Source organism: Trachinotus anak, unplaced genomic scaffold (assembly GCF_046630095.1).
Source record: "Trachinotus anak isolate AG129_WGS33_773 ecotype Australia unplaced genomic scaffold, CSIRO_AGI_Tana_v1 ptg000019l, whole genome shotgun sequence".
Taxonomy (NCBI): Eukaryota; Metazoa; Chordata; class Actinopteri; order Carangiformes; family Carangidae; genus Trachinotus; species Trachinotus anak.
This window is the reverse complement of record NW_027273870.1, coordinates 25385745-25411819: the sequence shown is the minus strand read 5'-3', so window position 1 is coordinate 25411819 and position 26075 is coordinate 25385745. Positions and strand designations below refer to the sequence as shown.

At 39.6% G+C, this 26075-nt stretch overlaps 3 protein-coding genes across 5 annotated transcripts; all 3 read left to right on the top strand.

The window, feature by feature from the left end:
• Window positions 1-7757, top strand: LOC139635908 (uncharacterized). 3 transcript variants are annotated; one of them, XM_071503473.1, is made up of 10 exons: window positions 1-466; window positions 1841-2143; window positions 2287-2520; window positions 2617-2721; window positions 4081-4296; window positions 4722-5063; window positions 6563-6817; window positions 6982-7081; window positions 7208-7253; window positions 7337-7757. In XM_071503473.1, the coding sequence occupies exons 1-9, from the start codon at window positions 412-414 to the stop codon at window positions 7230-7232; spliced, it is 1635 nt and encodes a 544-aa protein (XP_071359574.1). In that variant the 5' UTR covers window positions 1-411; the 3' UTR covers window positions 7233-7253; window positions 7337-7757. The 3 variants fall into 3 exon arrangements, with proteins under 3 accessions (XP_071359574.1, XP_071359573.1, XP_071359575.1); XM_071503472.1 differs by having other exon boundaries at window positions 3-466; window positions 7204-7253; XM_071503474.1 differs by having other exon boundaries at window positions 5-466; window positions 4081-4182; window positions 7204-7253.
• Window positions 7758-10402: 2645 nt separating this feature from the next.
• LOC139635911 (B-cell receptor CD22-like) lies at window positions 10403-15419 on the top strand. The gene is made up of 9 exons (XM_071503476.1): window positions 10403-11074; window positions 11156-11389; window positions 11477-11581; window positions 11697-11912; window positions 13016-13345; window positions 13635-13892; window positions 14178-14268; window positions 14383-14440; window positions 14532-15419. The coding sequence occupies exons 1-9, from the start codon at window positions 10861-10863 to the stop codon at window positions 14616-14618; spliced, it is 1593 nt and encodes a 530-aa protein (XP_071359577.1). The 5' UTR covers window positions 10403-10860; the 3' UTR covers window positions 14619-15419.
• A 1191-nt stretch (window positions 15420-16610) lies between these two features.
• Window positions 16611-25471, top strand: akap8l (A kinase (PRKA) anchor protein 8-like). Its single transcript, XM_071503467.1, has 13 exons — window positions 16611-16730; window positions 17540-17590; window positions 17870-18104; window positions 19601-20201; window positions 20662-20776; window positions 20888-20937; window positions 21496-21526; window positions 21662-21755; window positions 22102-22243; window positions 22942-23047; window positions 23168-23298; window positions 23531-23626; window positions 24196-25471. Exons 1-13 carry the CDS (start codon window positions 16706-16708, stop codon window positions 24637-24639), a joined length of 2121 nt encoding a protein of 706 aa, XP_071359568.1. The 5' UTR covers window positions 16611-16705; the 3' UTR covers window positions 24640-25471.
• The last annotated feature ends 604 nt before the right edge of the window (window positions 25472-26075 follow it).

The window sequence follows — 26075 nt, the reverse complement described above, 5'->3', positions numbered from 1 at the left end:
GGTGTCTGAATGCTCTCTGAATGCACTGAACATGAACAAATAAAAAAGTAACCACACAGCAAAATTAAGGGCCTGAGTTTCCTCTTAACAGGTTTAGCTCTGTTCAAAGGCAAACCACAAACACTTGCATCACTGACAGCCGTGCATCTCGCTACTGCAATGCCTGAACTCTATAACACCTTTCTGGTGAACATACATTGCTGTCCGAGTCTACGTGCAGCAGAACAACACACCCACAACACTCCACAGCATATAGTGTTTATGATAGATAGCATCTTGTGACCAAGAATAAAAATGACAGGAAGAGGTTCACAGCGGTACGTGTCCATCCTGTCCTCTTCAGCCTTTGTTCTAAGTAGACTCTTACCGATTATCGGTGTTCTGATTAGAAGCTGAGTGACCACCACAGCCATGTCGTTGACTGAAATTAGATGTACGGTCATTGTTTTCATCCTGTACATCTCAGGTATGACTGTCTGTTCATTTTATATCAAATATATATTACTGTTAATAGTCAATTGTAAGCACGATATATACAGTGCTACAGTAAAAACTGGACAAAAGAAGTAAAAGCATCACTTTTTGTGTAGAAACGACATTATATCAACAGGATTATGTTGTATTTAAAAAGCTGTGGCGATACACTTGATTATATATAATTGTTATGCAGTAATTAATGTAGAAAAACCCGTATTTGTCCAAATGTTTTCTTATGAAAGCCTCTGTTAAAGGAATAGTGAGCAAAACGCCCAGCAATAGTGATCAGGTGCTAGTCAGTTGCAGGAACAACTCAGGTTAAAATCTAACTTGACCACTGTGGGAACTTAGCTGGAACTTCTGTGAAAAATGACCGGGACACCACATTCAACTTGAACACTTTACTTAACAACTGCGCATAATGAATTAACAACGCAAATCAATGCACTGTTTTTCTCACTCGTGCCAGTACACTTCTCTTTTTTTCTATATCTGGATTTTTTTATGACTGCTTTCTGGTACTTTTAACTCTTCTCAGAACATTACTGCCACCTTGTGACATGTATTAGTCGCTGTACATGAATTGTAACTCCTCATAAAAAGAACTAATTCACATTTTTAATATTTATTCCTCATAATAATGTTTTCACCATACAAATTACTGTATCAATGAATTAAAGGTACAACAACCGCCGCACACTGAGATGACTTCACTGTTTTTTTTTTTATTGAGAGTGAACAACATGTTTCACCTGTCTCTTCATCCTCAGTTACTTCCCTTAAATTTATTGGGATTGAAAGAGTACATACGCCCCAACCCAAGAGGGGGTAATCTCACTAATCAGCTTTTAAAAAGGGAAGCATTTTGGATTTATGAACTGAACACAACTGAACCTTAAAGACTTAATGAAACACAAGATTTGAGCTGTTTTCTCTGATGTGAATATACTCATATGTCTCTCTACAGGTCATTTGGAACCTTAGGGAGAGATGAGCTGTTCAGCTCGCTGAGGGACAGCTGTAGGACCTGTAGTCTACCTCTGTAAAGAAATTTGACTTTTGTCATGCAGCCGATATGAAGTAGTTAATTCCCTTATTTTTGTTCATACTGTGTAAAACAGTGTCACTTTTGTAACTCTGAGTAATAGTAATGTTGTGTAATATTATTGTCATGTTATTTTGTTTACCTTTTGAAAAAAAAATGTTCAAATGAAGATGATGATAACTGGCCATGTGACCCATGTATATGTGTTTATCCCACCTGTGAACGCTCTTCGTAATTCTACTGAGCGAAGCTGAAGAATCCACAGGTGAAACGTGTTATTTGCCCTCAATAAAAGTTAGATTTTCACTTCTGTTAAAGGACTTTGGGGACTAGAAAGCAGCATCTGTGCTTTGAAGGGCTCATCAGTGGATCTGGTCTGCTCAGCTGAACGTCCCACTTCAAGCATGAACTGGTACACTGTGCACTTGGATGACTATGAAGTTGTTCAGAATAAACTCTGGCCAGATGGAAATCGTGTGATATACAACATGTCTGAAGAGGGTAAATTCACTCTAACTCTAACTGATCTGAGAGAGAGTGATGAACAGATTTACTGCTGCAAAGAGAACACAGACAAACCAGAGAGCTGCTGGTCCAGTGGAACTAAGCTCCAAGTTGCAGGTACAGTGTCTGTCAGTTATTCATAACCTTATGAATAATATAAGAATATGAACATTAACCTTATTCACAGTGTTTGCCAGTTCTTCATCATGTTAAGACTGACACCAATATATCAATTCCTGTTTTATAAATCGTCATCTCAGACCTGCAGGTAAAGGTGATTCCAGCCACAGAGGAACAGACGGTGACACTGATGTGTAGCAGCAGCTGTCCTCTGACTGAAAACCCTGCAGCCTACATCTGGTACAAGAACAGAGAGCTTCTCTATCAGGACTGGTCTCCCTGGTACCAAGAGCTGGTCAGCAGTGAGGAAGCAGTCAGATACTCCTGTGCTGTCAAAGGCTACGAGGAGCTCAGAGCCCCTGAAGTCTCAGTGGGTGAGTCACAACATTTAGCTCCTTATTATGATACAAAATAAACTTCTGAAAAACTGTGACCAATAAAAACACAAAATCTTATTTCTTCTTGTCCAGATTCTGTCACATCCACCTGTTTCAGTGTGACCTATGCTAGAGGGAAAATGTGCTCTTATCAGCAGAAATCAGAGGATAAGCCCTGCTCCATCACATATCCCAGAGGTGGAGTTTCCTACACACTCCACAAATACGTCTCCTGGAGCCTCCTCCCCCCTCCTCCCCCCTACTCCCCCTGACTCCTCCACATGACCCTGGATGAATTTGTGTTCACACTGCTAAAAGAATGTGTTCACATGTGGTCTGGACCACAAATTTGCTCTAATTGTCAGCATCACTGCTCTCTCTCTCTCTCTCTCTCTCTCTCTCTCTCTCTCTCTCTCTCTCTCTCTCTCTCTCTCTCTCTCTCGCTAAGCACACAACCTACACACTGAGCCATTCCTGAAAGGAGCTGCACCACTTGTGTAACAATATTGTCTCAAAGGTTCTGCAGCTTTTGCACAGAGAAGCTAAATCAATGCATAATTTGCTGGTTTACCCGCTACTGCTGCCCCTGATGCTTAATGTGCAAGTTTAGTTGCTACACACTTCTGCGCATGCGTATAACGCGTTCTGGCGTCCTCTACGCTTGACAAGCTCCAGTGCACATCAGCCGTGAGTCAGTGGGACCTCAGCACAGAGCGTGAGCCTCAAGCCCTTGCTTCAGCGAAGGCCAAAACAACCTTCAAGCCTCCCTCAAGACTGGTGCTATCGCCTGTGACGTCACCACTTACCAGTGGCTGAGCCCTGGTGACATCACCTGTGGCAGGAAACTTTCCTCCAAAGACAAAAATAATCAGTACAGTTACATAGAAGTCGAGCTCAGCCCACATATGAATACACAGCATCACAAGGCTGTCACACACAGTTCAGTCATATCTGTGGACTGTGTCAGGAATGTTACTGTGGCTCATATGTCAGTTTTGTTTCTTCCTGGATGTTTTTCCTGCTCAGCACACAGACCATGATTTGAATTGATTTCTGATTTCTGATTTGAATTCATTTTTGATTAGATCAGATTTTTGATTTGGATTTTTGTTTTGATGTCATTTTGATTAGATTTTATTTCTGATTGAATGTAATTTTTTATTTGATTCTCAGTTAATTGGATTTGATTTGTCAGTCATTCAGTTCACTATCTCTCCCAGAGGACTCTTGACTCTTGTTAGCTGTAACACATACAGAAACATTTAACTAAGGGCTTAGGTTTGCATATGGACGGTATGGACATGACCTTACCAGAATTGTCCTCACCAATATATTTTAATGAACTATATTTGGAGTGAAGTCATATTAGATGATTCCAATGTGCCCTCTGTCTCCAAGACAACTGATTTAGACACCATTCCCTCTATCATTATTATTCTTATTACAGGAAGTGTTCACATTGTTCTATCTTTGCTTTCTTAAAAAAAAAAAATTAAAATCAAAATATTTTTTTCTCTTTCTCACATTCTGCATTTTGTCCCCATCATCTCTCAACAGAAGTACATGTTGAAAGGACACCTATAAAGAGCTATATCATACTGAAGTGTATCACCAGCTGTCCCCTGATGGACCCTCAAACTGCCTACAGGTGGTACCAAGGTGGACACACATTCTTACACTCTGAGATTCAACAGTTTGCAGTTTCCCCCCTGTCTAATAAAAGAATATCGTGTGCTGTAAAAGGCCACGAAGATCTGCTCTCTGCTGGAATCTGTGAGTATGATCACAACTTACAAATTGTGACATTTTCACATTTGTTCACATCCAAATAAAGTATTTGTATTTGTTTGTATTCCTAATGAAGTTAGTTTATCAAACGCAGGCTATAATAATAATAACAATAATAACAATAATAATGTGGCAATAGCAGCAATGTGATATATGTCATTATAATAGTGATGAGATCGTAGAATGTTATATGTCACATATTTATGTACATATATATATATGTATAATAAAAGTAATAATAATAGTAATAATAATAATAATAATTCAACACAATAAGATAATATATAATAATGAAAATTGTGATGGTAAATCTTATATATTCTGTATATATTATATATATTAATAATGCTTGAACACATTCAAGCTTTAACTGTAATCAGCTACTTTTGAGTTCTTCATCTGTATTTCAGGTGTTCAGGATGGGAACTGCTGGAGTGTGAATTATGTCAGCAGGAGGATCTGTGCTCTTCAGGGCTCCTCAGTGAACATCTCAAGTCAATACTCGCACCCCCGCGACCAGCAGCCTGAGTTGAAATTTTGGTTTAAACTCAAGCAAAGTGGCATGAAGGCTGCTGAAAATGGAACTGAGGCTGCAGGCCGTGTGAAGTATCATGAAAGCAGGAAGAACAACCACATCATGACAATTAAAAAGCTGAGGAAGAAGGACTCGGCAGAATACATATTCAGAGTCCAAACAAATGATGGAGGACAAAAACAATCTGACGCACCTGGAGTGACTTTGGTTGTCTCAGGTAATTCTTAAGAATAAATATTTTTATGTTTTTAGTGGGAAAATTTGTTTTTCTCTTATCATCTATAAGCAGCAGTGATAATCAATGTAACAGAATACACAACATCAAAATAACGTAAGCACTGCTAAAATGAATTTCCACATTGTGGCTGCACACAGGATCGCCCATCACCTGAAATGAATGTCATGAAAAATTTCAGAGGTCAGTTCAAACATTATAGAGCTGGTTTATGTTTCATGGCTACACGTGAGCCCTGCTGTCTCTTGGTGTTAAAAGAATAGTTTTGTTTTCTCAGAGTCTGTTTAGATGATCAATACTCTATACTTACTTATACTTATACTTACTTAATACTCACTACTTAACATGGCATAAAATGACATATCACGTTCTTTAATCTGTGCAGGAACAGAAATGTAAAAATGACACAGCATGGTGACTTTGTGGAGTCTCTTGGCTGATTGTCTGCTAACTACACCGAGCCAAGAAATAGTCCAGCACATTACCCCAAAGGCAACTCGACAATTACACACATACTAGTAGATTTGACAACTGCTGCTTGTGCTAAGTTGCATGTGTAAAACATGCGGCACCTAAGGTTTCATCAAAATCTGACCAGCTATGTAAGAGATGTCACTTTTATATTTTTATATTTACTAGTTAAATTATGGCTCACCCTCAGAGCTCTGATGATTTCAGTCAGTTGTTCAGTCGCTCCACCACTTTAGTCCAGACTGAAATATCTCAACAGCTACTGGAAGGTCAAGTTTTATTTTGCCATCAAGTAAGTCCAGGATTCACTGACGACAGCTGATATAACAGCTAAAAATGAGAGGCTTCTACCTGAGTGTCTTCTACACTGCTCTTAGCTACTGAGAGAGAGAGAGAGCGAGAGAGAGAGATGCTTTCCTTCGGAGGTTTTCTGGGCATGTCTAACTGGGAGGTGGTCCCAGGGCAAACCCAGAACTCGCTGGTGGGATTACATATCCCATCTGGCCTGGGAACACATGAAGAACATGCAGAGAGAGTGCTGCTGGAAAGAGGGATGTCTGGAATTCCCTGCTTAGCCTGCTGCCACCACAACCCGAGCTTGCATGAGCGGAAGAAAATGGATGGATGGATGGATGGATGGTGTATTTCAACAACCCTACTCAAAAAATCTCCATTCACACATTCATTTTCATGTGCATATGCAGGAAAACGCCACGCTGCAGCGCCTGGCTGTCAGTAGATAGAGCAGCATGCTGCAGCATTAGCAGGCTGAGGTGGACAAAACACAGTAAGGGAGGGAACCAAGTTTGATCGTCTTTATTTTAGCCAAAATCAAACCACTAAAATGCCCAGACTGGCCCTGATACTGACCATTAGGATCAGCTTGGGATCTCTGTCATTGAAACATGTGCCTGACTGCAGGCCTGTTTACTCAGTTGACACAGAAAAGTTTCAAACTTCACATAATATTGTCTCTTTTACACTTAGTACATAATCTGACCATGTTTCAGGCCTGACAGTGAGGATGGCTCCCTCTGCAGTGGTGACAGAGGGCCAGAGAGTCACACTCACCTGCGGTACCAGCTGTCCTCTGACTGAAGACACAACCTACATTTGGTACTTGAACAGACGACCTCTGACCCCGCCGGGAAACCAAAACAAACACCTGGTTCTGGACCCAGTCAGCAGAGGCCATGAAGGAAACTACTCCTGTACTGTCAAAACCCACAAACTCATCAGCTATGAGCAGACCCTCACTGTTCAGGGTGGGCATGGCTTAAAATATTAACTGAAAGGTTTTATTCATTAGAGGCTCTTTTGTATGTGGATTCACATTTTAACAGGAAACAGAACTGTGCACAATTCCCTGTCTCCTTTGGTATTCTCTTAAAGTTTGTCCAACACAAATCTTACATCCATCTCCTTCCAGCTGCCTGGAAGTGGGAGTCAATGGCAATCATTAATGCAGTAAGACTGATTGTTGCATTACTGATCCCAGTTCCTCTGCTTGTCTTCCACCTGTGGCTGAGGTAAAAATTTTAACAGCCTTCAATTTACATCCTTTTATTCCTGTTTTCAACTTCTTATTACCGACTTGATGGGTTTCATTTTAATGATACTTATTTGTATTTTCTGCCCAAAAAATATCAAGGAAGACAAAAACTTGGTCCTCACCTCTAAGTTAAACAACAAAGGTGAAAGGTGAGAACAGAATGTGAAAGCCACAAACTGCTACGCGAGTGTGTTTTCCTTGTGTCAGTGTCTCTGTTTACTCTTCTCTGCAGATTGACTCGCAAGTTGAGAACAGCTCAGTCCTGCTCGTGCAAGTGCAGCACGAAGGTGACCACAGCTGCAGAGGACACTAAATAATGTCTGCTCAGGTTTTGTAAATCCACACGGCATGTTACACAGTCACTCCTCTTCATTTACGTCCCTATCGGCAAAGGAATGTTTTGAGTGGTCTTTGGAGTCCCTGCATATGGTGCAACAAAATATAAAGATCACAGAAATCTATGGTCCGTTCATGGGATGGACAGAACCACAACTCTGGACGAATACTAACACTTTTCCATGTCTGCAGAACGTAATTACTTACTTAGATTATTGGCCATAACAGTTTATTTAAGGAAATAATGGTCAGAAAAAGATAATGCACCTTAAATACTTCATTTTTTGTACAGTTGGTTTTTCTATTGCTATACCATAATAAAAATGTAAAATAAATACATTTGTTTTGAATTGAAGTCAGTTGCAATAACTGCAGACACTGAGTAAAACAAAGTACAGGCCAGTTGCATATTTTTTCTTATTTAGGCAAATGTCTCAGCTTTTATTTAAGTAGGTTTTTTTTAAAAAACTGTGTTGGAAATGTAGCCCTTTTAAGAAATAGGACAGAAAATGCAATGGTTGAAAAGTAATTGTGTGTCATTTCAACATTAATTAGTTCATGCACAAAAGTTCACATGTGAAGGTTTCAAAATCAACAAAATCAAGAGTTGGGGAGATTCTAAAAAAGCAGGGGCACAGAGGAAAATTAGAAACTAGTAAATGACCATGAAGGAGAACAAGTCTTGTGGATGAGCAGAAAATCATTTTCACAGGGAGGAAAAAACCTTTCTGACTTCACAGCAGGTGAAGAATGCTCTCAGGATGAAGGGCGGACATGTTTCCTTGCCAAGGATAATGACAAGACTTTGTGACCATAACTGCAAACCCCTGGTAAACCTCCAGAACAGAAAGGCCAGCAAAATATGAACACATGAGAGGAAACCAGTGGAGTTGTGGAGCAAAGTTCTATGGACTGATGAAATAAAAATCAACCTCTTTAAAATGATAGAAAGAAGAAAAACCGGTCAAATACAGCCAAAGCAAATCAAAGAGCTTTTCAGGGTGAATAGGTGAAATATTCTTCACTGGCCAAGTCAGTCACCTCAGTCTGACTGAGCTGCATTCCCTTTGCTGAAGACCAGACTGAAGGCAGAGAGACCTTACGACAAGCAAGAGCTGGGGGTGGCTGCGATGAAGAGCATCAACAGAGAAGATACAAAGGAACTGGCCAAAAAAAAAAAGAAAGAAAAAGAAAATGTATGCATGCATAAAAAAGCCTGTTGTATGTAACAGAGAGCTCATTGGAAATTACAAGAAATAGGAAAGCTGATAAAGAGAAATTTTAAATCTATAATAAAATTGATAAACAAACAAAAACAGCCACACAAGAATATAAATAGATAACATATAACATAAAAATAACATAATAACACTGGATAAAACACCATTTACAGCATAGATACAATAAAATAAGTGAGTTATGACTAAAAACTTTACTGAATTAAAAGTCATTTTCAGATGTATGTTTTGAGGTATGTTAGGTTTAAAGACGTCAACACTTCCAGCTGCTCTCAGGTTCTCAGGAGACACCTGCTGGATTTAAAAGCATGGGTCAGTTTGTCTATGAGAGAAAAATGATTACACTTTTTTTTTTCTAAATAAAAAATAAATATTAAATCAAAGATATTTTTAAGGTATTCAGAATGGTTCATGAAAATTTGTTGTGTTTTGATCAGAATATAATCCTTTGACCTCACCCCAATCTGTTTCACAACCCTGAGCAGCTCTGCAAAGCATCATGGGTGGTGGCCAAAGTGGTGGTAACATATGTTGACTACAACCACATGCAGCTCAGACATGAACTGACTGAGTGATGACCAAACTCAGTATTTGAAGCTGATGCATTTTGTTGATATGTGAAGTGAATATGAAGCAACTGCAAACAAGTTACAACCAAGTGAAATATGTGAATTTAGGGTGATGATGTGAAGGTACAGATCAAGTACAAGGATCTATTCTTAGAAATGTAGTCATTTCCTAACTTGTGTCTGTCTGAGGTCATTGTCTTTCAGTCTTTTCTGTCTTTTCTGTCTGCAATACCCCCTTAAATAACTATTGATATTTATAGGCTAGTGCTTAAAATCAATATATATTGTGAGCTATATTTACACAATGTATGAGTTAAATGATTTATCTTTATCTTTAAAGTGTTTACTTTTTACATTTTTGAACATTTATTTTCAATTTTTTTTTGCCTATTATTATTTATTGACTTATTTACTGTAACTCTTTTATTACAGTTTTTTTTTTTTTACATTATTTTGTTTTTGTTTTTTTTCTTTTCCTTCTTGTTGCTGTTTTGATTTTGTTTTCCGTTGGAAATATTTGACTGTAAAGATTCTCCACTTTGGATACTTACTAACTTACAAATTTCCACTAATATTTTTGTTCTGCCTGGTTAATTTCTTGACCAAATATATCACTCAGATAATGCTGCAATGCATTAATAAGAACTTCAGTGGAAACCGAAGGGACAACAGATGGCCGCTGATCAACAAACATTTGCATATTAAAAGATCAGTGAGTTTTCTCCTCCACAAACCAACCACAGATAACGTTTTGTTCACGAACTGCTTCTCATCGCTCTGTTTTCAAACTTTGACACCATCACGCCATGGTTTCATACTTTCAGAAAAAAGATAAGAGTAATAACTGCTTGTCAATGTTATCAAGATGTCCCATGCAAAAATTTGGCTTAATGCTTTTTGGAGATGTATTTTTTTGTACTTGAAAATCGTTTAACATTGAAAGAGGAAGGAAGAGATAATCTGATGTCAAAGCCTCAATCAGACCACCAGTTTGCTCTGTCCTCTTCAGCCAAAAGTTTGTTTAAAGACCGTTGACTGCTTTGACTGGTGAGTTACATTTTTGGTATTTTGTGATCTTAATTCGAGCATTGTGAGAAATCAGACACAAATAATGTTATTGAATGAATTTTCTGATCAGAAACTGAAGGACTATACAGCAGCCATGCTGTTGACACAAGCTGGATGTGTGCTCATGAGTTTCATCCTATGCATCTCAGGTATTATTTCTTCTTTATCCATTCTAATACAGTGCTAACCTATAAATATGATGTGTTCAATAGGTGTGATATGCAAATATTAATTATAACCTGTAAAAAAAAAAAAAAAAAAAAAATGAATACTACTTTTGCATGTATGTAGGAGTGGCAGGAATTTGAAAGAACTGATGACATTTGATGAAAGCTACTGGAATAACCTCTTCAAATGTATTTCATTTATTGTGCATCATATCGTTGTGGTGAGTAAATTTTCAGTAATGAAAAGATATCAATCTGCCCAGATGTTTGCTAATTAAATCTTCCATCAAAGAGGTTCGGGGACAGGAAAACAGCATCTGTGCTTTAAAAGGTTCATCTGTGGATCTGCCATGCTCAGCTGAACAACCCACTTCAAGCATGAAATGGTACACTGTGCACTGGAACCACTCCAAGTTTGTCCTGAATGAGCTCTCTGCGGATGGGAATGTAACGTACAACATGTCTGCAGAGAGTAACTTCACACTAACGATCAAAGATCTGAGAGAGAGTGATGCAAAGTTTTACTGCTGCAGAGAGACGAATGAGGATGCAGAACTCTGCTGGCAAAACAAAACTGAGCTACGCGTTACAGGTATACAGCGTTTGCCAGTTCTTCATCATGTTAAGACTGACACCAATATATCAATTCCTGTTTTATGAATCGTCATCTCAGACCTGCAGGTAAAGGTGATTCCAGCCACAGAGGAACAGACGGTGACACTGATGTGTAGCAGCAGCTGTCCTCTGACTGAAAACCCTGCAGCCTACATCTGGTACAAGAACAGAGAGCTTCTCTATCAGGACTGGTCTCCCTGGTACCAAGAGCTGGTCAGCAGTGAGGAAGCAGTCAGATACTCCTGTGCTGTCAAAGGCTACGAGGAGCTCAGAGCCCCTGAAGTCTCAGTGGGTGAGTGAAAAAATTAAAAAGCTCAACTCAACAACATGCAAATCTTGATATCATTAAGTTCAATAATTGTAATTTCTTCTTGTCCAGATTCTGTCACATCCACCTGCTTCAGTGTGACCTATGCTAAAGGGAGGATGTGCTCTTACCAGCAGAAATCAGAGGATGAGCCCTGCTCCATCACATATCCCACAGGTGGAGTTTAGCCAAACCTCCGCAAACATACAGACATGCCATTCAACCCCACACATATACATCCCAGTGAATTATGAAATAATTTTTTTTTTTTTTTTTTACCATGTCCCAATAGAAGTACATATTGAGAAGACTCAAATAAATGACCTTGTCACAATGACCTGCAACAGCAGCTGTCCTGCGGCTGACCCTCAAACTGCCTATGTGTGGTACTGGGACAAAGACTTATACAGCGGCTGTGAAAGACAGCACGTAACAGTGTTGAGGACTTTTTTTGAAATCGTGTCTTGTGCTGTAAAAGGCCATCAAGATCTGCACTCTGACAACATCTGTGAGTACGAACCAGCTTATAGTCTTCAATTCAAAATATTTGAAAATTAAAAAATCGAAAATTAAATTTCATCAGGATATTTAAATGGTCATGATGACCGTCAGTGCCTGGTGATTGGCTCATCCTCTCACCTCATTAGATACTTTTCAGAGACTATCAGGCCTCTTAGCACCTTGAAATCTCACTTATTGCTTGATAAGTCTGTGCTGTGCCATTCAATTAAGTGGTTTTGTGTTAAGAACCAAAAATCATCTCAGTGTAGTTGTAGATCTCCTCTCTCAAGCACCTGTCTGGAGTTCTAGTAACAAAAGGGCTGACTGTTTTCTGAGTGATCAAATAAAATTATAGCAGATTTCAGGTAAAAACTAAATCCTGAAAGGCTGGACGGTGGGGGCTGGGTGGCCAGGCTTGGGGCATGGCTGAGAGCGGTGACTGTTTTGTTGTGACATCACAAAGTTACAGAAGTCCTGACGGCTCGTTTTAAGGCTCAGTTTCTGAATACAGGCTGTGTGCATCTCTCTATGGACTGAGCACTTTGATACTTTCATAGTATTAACATAGAACCTAGACCTGCTTTATAATCAAAAATGACATTAAAATCTTACTCTATACAATATGGGACCTTTAAGTGTTACACTGTAGAGGTAGTGGTTGTGAGATACAACTCTGACCCTCCAAAAGATAAGAGGGTGTAAATAATGGATTTGGTGGATGGAAAACTTAGCTTGGAAGTCAAAGCAACTTAGTCCATAATTAATTTTGTCAGTGTTTGATCATCTAAGCTCATGTGTCCACAGCCATATTAGGTAAATTTTATTTCATCTATTTATTTAAGTCTCCAAGATCACTGAGGTTTCCCTCATTAACAATGATGTCAAGATACACACACACAAAAAAAACACAATTCAAAAGTGGACAATACTCACTGAAAGCATTTGCACATGGAGGTGAAGTGGTTAGAGGTCAACGTAAATGAGCACTGTGGACTTGTGTTCCGATTAAGTTTGATAATTAAGTGTTGGCAGAAAATAGGACTTGTGAAAAAAAAAGAAAAAAAGATGAGACTGGTTAAATTTAGCTGTTTAATTTCATCTCTTTTCCAGGTACTAGTGACAAGCACTGTTGGATCAATAATTACGTCAGCAGGAGAATATGTGCCGTGGAAGGTTTTTCAGTGAATATTTCAAGTGAATACTCACAATCCTCAAAAAGCATTAATAAATTATGGCATAAACTAAAGAGACCTGGTGAGAACACTGTTGAAAATGTGGATGTTCGTCGTGTGTCATATCATGACAACATGAAAAACCTCCACATGATGACAATCACTGACCTGAAGAAGAAGGACTCTGGAGTATACATATTCCAACTCAAAGGTGATTACGGAAGAATGAAACAGACTAAATTATCTGGAGTGAATTTAGTTGTCACAGGTAATTCTTCATCTTAAGTACCCAAATAGCTTTTATAATCTTATCTTCTAATAGATCATCTTTACCAATAAGCCTTTAACCATACAGCTTTCATAAAATGTCTTTGCCATAAAGTTGCCTGAATCTTTAGTTCTGGGTAGGATCCCTGCATTTTGCTTGTTCTGTTATTGAATTAAATATGCATGTTATTTGTTCTCTGAAATAAAATGATATTAGGCATAAAGGAGCACAAAAGCAACACAATGTTTCTTTTTTTTATAATTTAGTAACCCATCTAGTCTTCTTTCAGGCCTGACAGTGAGGATGACTCCCTCTGCAGTGGTGACAGAGGGCCAGAGAGTCACACTCACCTGCAGCACCAGCTGTCCTCTCCCTGAAGACACAACCTACATTTGGTACTTGAACAGACGACCTCTGACCCCACCAGGGAACCGACGCAAACACCTGGTTCTGGACCCAGTGAGCACTCACCATGCAGGGAACTACTCCTGTACTGTCACAACTCCCCACAACATCAGCTCATCTGAAGAGGCACTCACTGTCATAGGTGAGCACGGCTCTAAGTACTTTTACACACATATCAGTACTCTGTGACATAAATTACATCCCTCACCCAATGTGTCTGTGTTCCACCATCAAAACAAAAGATCCATCCTCTAAGAACACTTCATTTAGAAAAATGAACCAGGCAGGCACTTAAATCCAGAGGACTGTGGAGATTATGATATAAGCAAAGGGCCAAAACATACAGAATACAATTCTCTGCATTACCTTTTAATGTTTTGAAATATGTTGTTTTAGTAACTCACATCTCGCATCCATCTTCCTCCAGCCCTGGGGAAATCACTACTGATAATGAACGCAATAAAACTGATTCTATTACTGATGGTACCTGCTGTATTTCTCCTCTATCTGTGGATGAGGTAAAAAAAATCCTTTTTTGTACTTTCATCATCTGTACTCAAAGTCTTCTTGGTGACTTAAGTCTGTTTTTGATACGTGTCATTATCATTATCAACACAACCAAATAAATGCAGGAAGAAGACAGCTCTGACCACCACTGCTGACCAAAGTGACAAAGTACAAACTGGACAGGTGAGGACAAAACCTGAGACCTGGAAATTACTGTTTGTGTGTATCCATGTGTGTGCCCCCTCAGTCATCTGTTATCTCTGCCTTTTGATAGGACTCGCTGTATGAGAGCATCGTACTCAGGCCCATTAATCCTGCGGCGCCGCTGAGACCTGCAGAGCAGCAGGAAGAAACTGTGTAACTGCATCTTTAGATATCTATGCAGGGGTCTTTGCAGAGGGCAGATAAAATGTCTTTCTTCCTCATACAGATTCAAATGAGCAAGAAATCATTTGAGCACTGCAAAGAATTAAGTGTCAAACCTGGAGGTCACACATGGAAAGCTCACATTCAACCCTATCCTTTCTGATATCTTCTTCCTGCCTTAGCAACCACTGGGCTGGATGCAAGGCTCTTATCTCCAGTTGATTCACACATCCGTTTATTCAGGCCTGTTGCATGTTTAAAATGCTGATGCTAGTTCAACTTTGTCAGATGCTCTTGTTAACCTCAATTGAATCAAGCAGGGAAAAGCTGTGTACTGCTGCCACCACCAGAAAACAAATATACTCTGTTTTGCATCATAAAAGTTTTCGGGTTATTATTAAATCTTAATTACTTAATATTCTTGTTTGTTTTGTCTTTTTGTTTGTGAATGGTGTTTGATATAATTACAGTAAATAATATATTTTTTTATATACTGAAAATGACTTTGTACAAGTCTCTTTGCTTCCTTGTTCCCCTTCCCCCCTTTATTTTTTATTATTGTATGTATTTTACTATGTTGTTTTAATCATGCAAATAGATTAAAACTAAATTACAATAGTGCAGTAGTAGTAGTAGTAGTTGAGTTTAGGTTTCTGCAGTTGAAGTCATGGCTATTTATCTCTCTATCAGCTGTGGTATCTGTGATGCTTAACAAGTGATTATATTTCCACCACTGGTCAGCTGAATGCCATGTGACTGAGTTGAAGTTTCCCCATTGGCCATTACTCATTTACATCTACTGGTGTGTGTGTGTGTGTGTGTGTGTGTGTGTGTGTCCCTCCTCCCTCACATGTCAACTTTGGCACAGGCATTAATTTAAATGAATTAATAATTTTATGCCTCTTTGTACCTGATTCAGTTCACATTACTTTGATTCATTGAATAATTAGAAATTCTTATTATATACAATTGAATAATAATGTGACATAATTAATATTTGTAGGCTGATTGTAAGGTATTCAATTGCAAAAATGTTTTTAAAAATGCCTATAGATAAGTTGGTGAACACTGCAGAAACTCTGAATTGATATCTGTCTGACTGTAAGACATATATTATATTATATTATATTATATTATATTATTATACTATACTATACGTTTTTTTGTTTTCTTTGCATGTATTTAAATTGTACAAAATTACAAACATTCAGAAAATATCAGTTCATGTATAAGAAAAATACATTTAAAAAATAAGGTAAAATCAATTAAAAAAAATATTTTAAAAAATAAATAAATATATAACCTGAGTGACAGACTTCTTCAGACAAACATTTCAGATTGTTTCACAATTTGAAATGTGATTTCAGAACATGTCAGAGACAAAAACAGCTTCTTCCCGTCTGCTATCAGCCTTATCAACAAGGCTAGAGAGCCCCACTGTCACTGATCCCCCCTGCCCCCCTATAGAACTCCTGCTCATTCCCGTTACATGCACAGTGTAAATATCTATACAGATTATATTTACATATTTTTTACATTGTCTATATTTTTTGCACTACATTCCCCATGTCTTTATCATTATTGCAAATATCCCACATCTTTGTTGTATATATATATATATATATTTTTTATTTTACCCTAAGTCTATTTATGTTACTGTTTGCACCAACCACCAGCACAAATTCCTTGTAAGTGGAAACATACTTGGTAATAAAACTGATTCTGATTCTGAGATTACATATTAACTGCTGACATGTGGATTTCTTGTTTGTTACAAATTTGTGGCGTTAAAGATCAATTAGAAACTTAAATGAAGGATTTGAATTAAGAACTTTCGCTTTGTGAATATAAAATCCACCCCCCTCCGGTAAAATCAGGAGGTTAACAATATCTCTTTTTATCCTCACATCCAAAATAAGGTCCTGTGCTAAACGTGGGTGGAACACGTCCACTACGTGTGACGTAACGGGGCCTTGGCGTGGACGCGTCGCGGAGGAGCGACACTCCGCTTCGGGCGTAGCGGCAGCTGGAGCTCTCGCTGCTCGTGTGTATCACATTGTCTGAACAACGCACTGAAGTATCATGGACGGCAGAGGCTACGGTTCTGGTAAATACACAGTGGTTGTTAGACATGGCACCGGTGTTTTATTGCCCAACCTCCAGTGCAGACCTTTGCTGTAGTTGCGGTTATAAATGAGCTCATTTAAAGTGAGCCGCGTTTCAGTGTAACGTTGTGTAAGTGTGTTAGCTATTAGCTTCTTCGCGTTTTAAGCTCGCCGGCAGCAACAGCCATAGCCTGCTGTAGCTTGAAACAAAGAAGCGTTAGCTAACTGTTAAGTGGTAATTTCCCGTCTGTTGTAGCAATAATTAGGTTAAGATACGCATTTTAGAAGAAACGAAAAAACGGGCCCGTTAGCTAACATTGACGAAACATAGCTAACCTAGCCACTTCGCCATTGCACCGTTTATTTGGTGATATGCTAACATACAGGGTTGTGTGTCCCATTGTTGGGTTGGTGTAGGGCGTGTTAGACGCTTTGGTGATGTTAGCCGGCTAATTCGGTTAAAATGGAGGGAGAGTTGTATAAAAAACTTTTAAAGCTAGTTATTAAAATGGCCGCCTCAACAAAAATGCTTCCAAAACTTAAGTTATTTTTACATTACAGTCACAAATACTGTTGTGTAGCTGTAGGCAGCAGCGACCTTACCATTTGTACCAAACCAGCAAACCCGACAGCTATCACATTGTTTAAATTAAGATATTCTAATCAACTATTTAACACTTGGTTGGCAGAAAAGCATCTACATAGCCATGTGGTTTCATTGATGACCAAATGTCTTGGGAGATTAACTTTGAAATATCACCATTCATCAATTCTCAGTTTGCTAATACCAATGTATTGTCATCTTTTGTAGGTTACTCCAGTTGGGGAGGTGGAGGTGGAGGTGGAGGGTCAGGCAGCAGAGGTAAGGAAATTAATGAATGCGCCTCTGATATTGAAAAAATCAGATGTCAGTAATTTTGACTGAATATTGCAATTAATATTGTACCTGTAATGTAGTAGCTGTAGTGTAACTATATGTGTTATTTTTCAATTCATTTGTGAGAAGTCACTTACATGTTGTTTAGTGGCATCTGCATTGGTAATTTCCATCAGTTGGGTTTTAATTAAATGACCAGTCTATTATTATATTATGAGAGGTGATAGTGGTTGCATTACCATATCTCATCCTTGACTATTTTAGGTTCTGGTGGCTTTGACATGTATGGGGGAGGTTATAAGGACTCAGTGTCTGGGCCTGGGGGCTATGGAGGAGGAGGAGGAGGAGGAGGAGGAGGCCACATGAAGAGAGGTCTCTCGGGAGCATCCCTGCTCTCATCCACAGGGACACATGCAGATGCAGTGATTGCCAAGATTAACCAGCGCTTGGACATGCTCACTCAGTTGGAGGGGGGGTTGAAAGGAACTCGGGGTGACAGGTAATAACCTTTTTCCTTATTCTGATCCATGCTGTCTTCATCCATTAGACCCTACTACCACACATCCATGCCAGTAAGAGGATTCAATTTCTGACCAGTGTCTTTCATACTTGAAGTTAAATAACATGGCACATGTCATAATGTGGCATCTGGTTGGGAGTTTTGTTTTTGAATTTTTCGTCATGCCTGGACAGTATCAAACCAGTTAAGTGTTGCTTGTTTTTAGATTAATCGGGAAAAGGATCTCAGTAAATGTCTAGATTCAAATTTTGCTTTGATGTAAAAGAAGCTTAGGCCTTCTGATGCTATTCATAATTTAAAAGTCAAACAGTCTTGTTTTAGTTTGCGTCCTGTAGTAGAGCAGAGTTCTGTAAAATCTATAAAGAAAATGAAAGACATCGACCTTGTCAATGTGTTTGGTAAGTTAGTTGTCATTGTTTTAAAATGGTGAGGTTGCTCCAGTAAATTGGGCTGATATAGCCTGCTGAGGCATTTACATACATTTTACACTCAGTCTCGGTGAAACTATGTATGCCTCAATTCCTGTTTGGGATGAAAAGGGTGTGACTTGCTCACAGGCTGCATTTGATGCCTCAGCATCTAAGGAAGCTTTGATTGCTCCCCATTTGCTATGTGGTTGTTTGTCTGATTGCTGGGAAGAAATGTTGTGATTCCTCAAAACCTTAGACATTGTGAAAATGCTTGGCCCTCGTTGGAGGTGCAATTACAGATCAACTTTTCGATTTGTAACAGATTGACATCCATGCACATGAGGCCAGCCCATCTTTACGTAGCGCTCCTTCAACATTGCTTTTGTCTTGACTTTGTGTTTACTTGTTCATACACATTGTGTCTCTCATCCTCCATGTGACCTAACTCTGTGTTCTGGCTTTAGGTTGCACAAGAGTGATGAGTTTTCAGATGTTAGCTTGATATTACTTTGTCAAGCTGATATGTGTATTGACGGTTGCCTGCTGTATTTACAAAAATGTCCTTAATCCCGGAAAAAAAGACCAGTTTATATTTCATCCCCTTCCCTGAGTAATCACTATAATCCAGTCACTTTCCAGGATATTTCACCTCTTGCACCTGTCACAGGGCATCACTGGTCCTGACGGACCATGGTCATGTCTATGCATGGATTCACAGCCTATCCTTTTAACAAGGAATTGGGTTTAAGAAACTGCATTACCTAATCTGCAGGATACTGTTCGACCTCCAACACAAAATGTGGTTGGACGAAACTAAACTTAATAAGAGAAATATCATTACTATATTATAAAAGACCACAAGCAGAGTGTGAACTTGTTTTGGATCATTCATTTCTGATCTAATGTGGTTAATGAGATAAAGCTGGGAGTGACAAGAAAACCAAATGGAGAAAGCGAGACCACGGAGGAAAAGGAATAGCAGGTGGAGAAATCCAAACCTGACTGTCTTCCCTGCCTCCCTTGCTCTCTGCTTTTCTCTATCAATCCTCTCCCTCCCTCCCGCAGGTTTGACCAGTACGAGTCTTTCGACTCGCGCACCTCCACTCTCACCTCCTCCCGAGATCTCTACAGATCTGGCGGCGGTAGCTATGGTTATGGTGATGGCCGTGGGGACAATCTGCTGTTGGGTCAGCGAGGAGGCTCGGGCTTCGGAGGGGGAATGGGGCTAGGCGGAGGGGGAGGCTTTGACAGCCCCTCCTCTTCCTATGGAGTCGCTAAAATGCGACAGAATATGAGGGAGCCCTTCACCAGTGGCCAGGGAGGAGGTTCTGGAGGTGGAGGATGGGCTGGAGCAGGCCGACGTTCCCCCAGAAGGGGTGGAAGTGCCGGGGGTCGAGGAGCTGGAGGAGGGTTTGGAAGCCGCAGGTCTGATCCCCCTCCATTAGGCGGTGGAAGGGGAAGTGGTAGTGGTGGCCAGTCCCACCACGGCCACTCTCCAGGAGGTGGTAGAGGCAAGCTCCCATCCCTCCTGTCCAACCGCATGTACCCTGAGAGCGGGGGCTTCCATCAGGGTTCCACCCAAGGGCCTCACGACTTTCCTGGGAGGCACTTTGGAGGCGGCCCACGGGCTGGCCGCCAGCGAGGCCGCAAGAGACCCCTTAACAAAGTAAGTACCTCCAGCCAAATAAGACCTCCTCAGACACCGGGCAAAAGTTAAGCCCTTTCTGATCCCCTCCATTTTGACCTCTCAACCAACTGGCAAGTCAGCCGAAAGTGCAAGTACCTGTTATTTGCCATCTAAAGCAATTTACAACCCCCGACACACATTTGACACATCACTCATATAAACTCTGCCCAGCTTGTATTTTATGCGGTCAGAAACGCTTCATGGAATGGCCCTTTTTGTATAGTAAAGGCACCATTGATGAGGGAATGCCTAGAGAAGGAAGACATATCAAGTCTGCTAATTGGCCATGACTAGCATTAAACCTAGAATTCATTGATGTGTTGCTGATGAGTTCTGGTTGTACTATCTATATGGTTTTTTTTTTTTTTGTTTGTTTTGGTTTTTTTTTTTTGGTCAGAAAATGTATTTGTGAGTGCAAATTGATTTTTGTTGACTGCAGCAGGTGAAGCCACAACGTGATGTCCAGAAGAAGAGAAAACAGACCCTTACTGCAGCTGACGAGCCAGAGTCAAAGATAAACAAGACAGACAGTGCAGAGTCGGAGCCTACCCAAGGTAGCGCCTGAAATAAATTTGTGGCCTACTCAAAATAAACAAGCTCATTACATGGCAGATGGCATTCATATATATCTGTCTTGGTCTAAAGTTTGTGCTCTGTTTTCATAGAGCAAGCTGAGAAAAATGGTGATGACAGTGAACCAAAGACTGCAGCTGAGGTGAGTAGATTGAGGTTATTTGACATGAGCTCTAATTCTTTTTGATCTCTATATAGTGGCTGTTCACGCATGTATAAATTTTACCCCTAGTAAACCTCTGAACCACTTGATTTCATTGAACCTGTGTCTCTTCAGATTTAATTAATTGGTTTTATGTAAAACAAAATGCAAATGAGGAAGAACCGCAACAGTTTGTTGCATAAAAGCATCACCTAGTAAAGAAGGCAGAAATCAACACACGGTTCTGTCTGTTCTGTAAAAGGGTTCTGTTCATTAACTGTAATTCACTGCCACAGACTGAAGTGGAACATAAAGACTTTTATTGCAAGTGGAGGTGCTGACTTTGACTGTAGCCTAGGTTAATTGCAGAATATAATAACTTTGATAAGTTATATGACAGGGCTATTCCTAAACTGGAGTATTGCACAGGCAGTGAAACTAGGGTAAAGGAATTCAAACATCACTCATTTGAAACATAAAACCATTTTATTTCTAAAATGAAAGCTGTTAGAAGTTATCAGACCCTTTTTCTAAACAATGGGATACTTTTCTTTATAGGAGACAAAACCTGCTGAAGATGGAGATGGAGGTAAGCCTAACTACACTTGCTTCTCATTGATATTTTTTTATGCTCTTTGTCTGTCTACATCAGCCACTTGTCTTGCATTATAAGCCTCATGGAGATCTTGGCATGTCTAACTTCTGCTCTTGTGTTCACGATTAGCTGAGGAGAAGAAGAAGCTGCAGGGAAAGCAGACCCCACCCCAAGCTCAGGACAAGCACCCAAAGATGAGAAAGAGAAGGGGCTTCTTGGAAAGGTGAGAGGACAAAAAATACCCCCCAGCGCCTGCTTAAGAATTTACTACGTCATCCTCCTTTGTGTCTTGTTTCCTTTCTTTCTCATCTTTTCTTTGTTTTTCTTTCCTGATAGTAAAATGGCTCATGCGAATTTGGAATTTACTTTTAAAACATGCCTCTGAAATTAATCTAAAATTTTTAAATAACTGCTTGATTTATTTTGACATGGCACTAACCCATGGTTTTGCCATGTCCTCAAATAACTGCTCACATTTTGGATCATTTACCAGTTGGGTTTCATCTGCATTTCATCTTAAATGTACCTTTTCTGATGGATTTTAGGACTAAATTGTTGTTTTTTTTCAGGGTGATGTTTGCATGCTCTGTCTGCAAGTTCCGTTCGTTCTACAAAGAGGAAATGGAAACTCATCTAGAGAGTCGCTTCCACAAGGACCACTTTAAGTTCCTTTCCAGCCAACTGTCCAAGCCTACCACAGACTTCCTACAGGTGACTGAGATTTGTCACACATCACATTCGCAGTCACCGTCATACACCTTCGGACACTTTGTATTTTAGCATCATGGCTTAAATTCCAAGGCATGTGCACATTGTAAATGCACTAAAATACGATGAAGGTTAAATATGTAGTAGAGGAAGTTGGGCTGTCAGGAAGTCAAATCTCACTCATCATACAAATATACATACTTTCATATTGTGAATCTCAGTAAGTGACCTAATTTCACAAAGGAGATTTTCATTTCTGGATGATGCATTACAGGATATTTACAGTGGTTGCTGGTATTTTTTGGTTTATAGGACGTGTCATCAAAGCCCTACTTAAAGAACCCCATTAGTTTTCCAATATAATTCATTACAAGATTTACAAGTTGGCAGAACAATCTCACGTCAGGATTCAGTGTGTTGTGAACTGTTTTACCAGTTGTGGTTTCTAAATTTAAGAAGAACTTTCACTCTCAGGATATAAGAGGACTGGAAGCACACCTGCATAAAACTGCTGGTTTGTACAGTTAATGCTTGTAGAGTTCAGGAGTCATGGTTATTTTAAATACAAGTAAAGGTTAACTTGACAGAAATGTCTGATACTGCATTTTCTTTAACATGCATCAGGGTCACCTGAGTCACTGATGAATACAAAATGTAATGAGGTGTAAACCAGTCATAACTGTGGTGCTTTGTTTTTGTAGGAGTACTTGCAGAACAAGTTTAAGAAGACAGAGCAGAGGGTCGGACAATTGGAAAACCACAGTGCTGCCATCTGTCAGGTGTACAAAGAGCAGGACCTCACCAGGGGTAAGCTGTGTGTGTGTGTGTGTGTTTGTGTGTGTTTGTGGGGGGTTTTCTGTGTGTGATTGTTCACCAAGACAGAATGGTGAAGTGATTACTGATTGCAGACATTTCTCATATCTGTAGATCTTGGTATGGAGCACTTTATGAGGAAGGTGGAAGCTGCTCACTGTGCGGCGTGTGATCTCTTCATTCCCATGCAACCCCATCTGATACAGAAACACATCAAGTCTCCTGACCATAACTACAACCGGAAGGTACGGCCAATCATCCTCAAACTTATTTCTGAAGCAAACTTTGTGAAACCATAATGCTCTCAGTTAGGATGGAGTTGGAGAATGATCTAGAGAGAACTCCACCCAAGTCCTGCACTGACTGGATCAGTAAAAATACTGTTAAAAACCCGATGTACTGTATTGATAGATGTTCTTTTGGTGCTTTGTGCTCTGTCCTCTGTTTGATGTGGGGCTGTCCTTTCTTTTATTCAAGGGTATGATGGAGCAGTCCAAGAGGGCCAGTCTGTCAGTCGCTCGTAGCATCCTCAACCACAAACTCATTGGCAAGAAGCTGGAGAGTTACCTGAAGGTACGTACAGTGTCATGTGCCCGGGCAGGGGCTGGTAATTCAGATGCACTGCATGAATACTTGCACTGAATATACTAATGTTCCTTTGTGGCAATATCACTAAAATGTTAGATGATTCAAAATTGTATCATCTTATAATTGTATTTTAATTCAGTTGCAGTGTAGGGTGTTTGTTTTTAGTTATGCATAAGATCAAACAGGTTAACTGACTGCATTAAAAATAAGCAAAACCTCAACACAAGTGAGTAAACCTGTGAACACTGCAACAAATTTAATTTTTTTATTTTTTTTTTATTTTTGTGGTTTCTAATTAAGATTACTAACTGCTTAAACAAGCTTATATAAAAACCTGTGATCACCACAGCTTCCTCAGTTTTCTGTTGTTTTGGAGTCATTCAACATGACTCCATGTGTACAAGTAAGGACCCAGTTTGTGATACTTTTTAAAGATGGTAGAGGGTTTAAGAGCATCAGCATTTATACCTTATCAGCATTTAAATCTTAACTGATCAAGAATGCTGGGACACTGCGACAAACAAATATACTTATAAACATTTTTTCTTTAACAGGGTGAAAATCCATTCATTGGTAACCAGGATGACCAGGATCCGGAGGACTCCATGGTGATGGACGTGTCAGAGATGGAGTTAACCAGTGAGACAGCAGACGGTCAGACAGAGGCGGCACCAGTCAAAGATGAACCGGTGGCAGAGGGAGAGGCAGGCCAAGAGGCGGTTGAGGGTGAAGAAGCAGCAGCAGCAGCAGAAGCAGCAGAAGCAGCAGCGGCAGCAGCAGAGGAGGAGAAGATGGAGGAGGAGCTAGGAATGGAGGGAGAGGAGGAGCACGGGAACCAGGAAGAGGAAGAAGGCTTTGAAGTTGAAGAAGAAGAGGAGGAGGAGGGATACGTGGTACATGATGAGATTGGTGAAGAAGGATTACAGGGTGACCTGGGAGAAGAGGAGGATGAAGGAGTGGAGGCAGAAGTTGAGGAGGAAGACAAGACTCATGAATGACTTTTGCACCCTGGGTGTGACCTCTCAACCTAAACATCTGTCCGGACCAGTAGTGACTCCCATTGTCCCATTCAACCCACTATCATTGCCAGGCATATTAAGAAATGCATACCTGCTCCCATCATTTTCACTGTCTAATGACTCTGAGCTTGTATGTTAGGTCTCTTGGGGTTTTTTGTTAAAGGAACAGTTGCACATTTTGGGAAATACTATGATTCACTTTCTTGCAGGACGTTGAATGATAAGATTAATTACACTACCTAACTGTCTTACGTATGCCAACAAACTGTCTTTAGATGTGTTGGTAGACTTGTTTTTGGACTTAAGAGAGCTCCCAGTTTCCTGTTTCCCATCTTAATAACACTAATCACCTTCCTGCTGTAGCTCTAAACTTAACACAGATGACGTCTATCAATCTTCTCATTTAACACTCGTGAAGAAAGCCAAAATGTATTTCCAAGAATGTCAAACTGTTTCTCTTAATACTTTTTTTTGTGCCTTTTGTCAAAAATATTCTTAATTTAGATCTGTTTAGAATTTGTTAAGAAATATGAGTATTGTAAAGTTGAGATATTGTGCTTTTTTTTTTTTTTTTTTTTTTCTTTTAATCACAGTTGACACAACCTCATAGCATTCTGTCTGTTGCCAGCAGTCATGGTCAATGGATAATTTTTCCCAACCTTTTGGTTAAATCTAGAACACAGTGGGCTGTGACTGTGGACTGTGTGTGTAGAATTATGGGTATGTATGGGATATTCAGAATGGTTATCAGTCCTGTCTTCAACAGTTTTGTTTCACTCTGAGTAAGAAAGAAATAAACTTGTTGAATAAATCAGCGTTGCACTGTTTTGTTTTGAAGATTTTAATGATGTCAAGTAGTCGTGGTAAGAAAACTTTAAACAGTGACAGGATTGACAACTTATATCAATTTAATGTGAGATTGTCAACAAACAACAAAAGCAAAAGTTCAGAAGTCAGTTTGATAGTTGGATGACATTGTGAACTATCACTTCAACAGGGAAATCAGTTTCCTTACAAAGTATTAATGTCACACCTTTTACAACATTTCAGCTTGCAGTTTGTGGCTTCTATTTATCTTGTGTTTATTTTATCAAAAGTGGAGGCTGGTGATTGTACAGCTAAATTTGCCCAATGGAGTACCAGGTTAACATTGCCAGTTTGTGTATTTACATCTTGCTGGGAGTTAGCACCATCCCTCACCACAAGGCAGCATGCTGGAACTGGAAAGGTTTCCTTTAGAGTGCCCAAACTTTTGCTCATGGCTCATATATGCAAGTTCATGAAATTAAAAAAAAAAGTTTAATTACTGTTTGCTGCAGGGTTTGTATCTCATTACACAAAATCAACAAACTCTATTGTTGCACAGGGATTCCCAAAATTTTGAATACAACCCTATCTTAGCTAATACCAACAAA

Bases quoted from the DNA above. Each gene is read 5' to 3' on its own strand.
- LOC139635911 (XM_071503476.1), top strand. From the start codon at position 10,861: ATGAAATGGTACACTGTGCACTGGAACCACTCCAAGTTTGTCCTGAAT. The intron at 11,913-13,015 runs GTGAGTACGAAC...TCTCTTTTCCAG, and splicing joins TCTGCACTCTGACAACATCT to GTACTAGTGACAAGCACTGT. The intron at 13,893-14,177 runs GTGAGCACGGCT...ATCTTCCTCCAG, and splicing joins AGAGGCACTCACTGTCATAG to CCCTGGGGAAATCACTACTG.
- akap8l (XM_071503467.1), top strand. From the start codon at position 16,706: ATGGACGGCAGAGGCTACGGTTCTG. The intron at 20,777-20,887 runs GTAGCGCCTGAA...CTGTTTTCATAG, and splicing joins AGAGTCGGAGCCTACCCAAG to AGCAAGCTGAGAAAAATGGT. The intron at 21,756-22,101 runs GTGAGAGGACAA...GTTTTTTTTCAG, and splicing joins AGAAGGGGCTTCTTGGAAAG to GGTGATGTTTGCATGCTCTG.
- LOC139635908 (XM_071503472.1), top strand. From the start codon at position 412: ATGTCGTTGACTGAAATTAGATGTACGGTCATTGTTTTCATCCTGTAC. The intron at 467-1,840 runs GTATGACTGTCT...CTTCTGTTAAAG, and splicing joins TTTCATCCTGTACATCTCAG to GACTTTGGGGACTAGAAAGC. The intron at 2,521-2,616 runs GTGAGTCACAAC...CTTCTTGTCCAG, and splicing joins AGCCCCTGAAGTCTCAGTGG to ATTCTGTCACATCCACCTGT.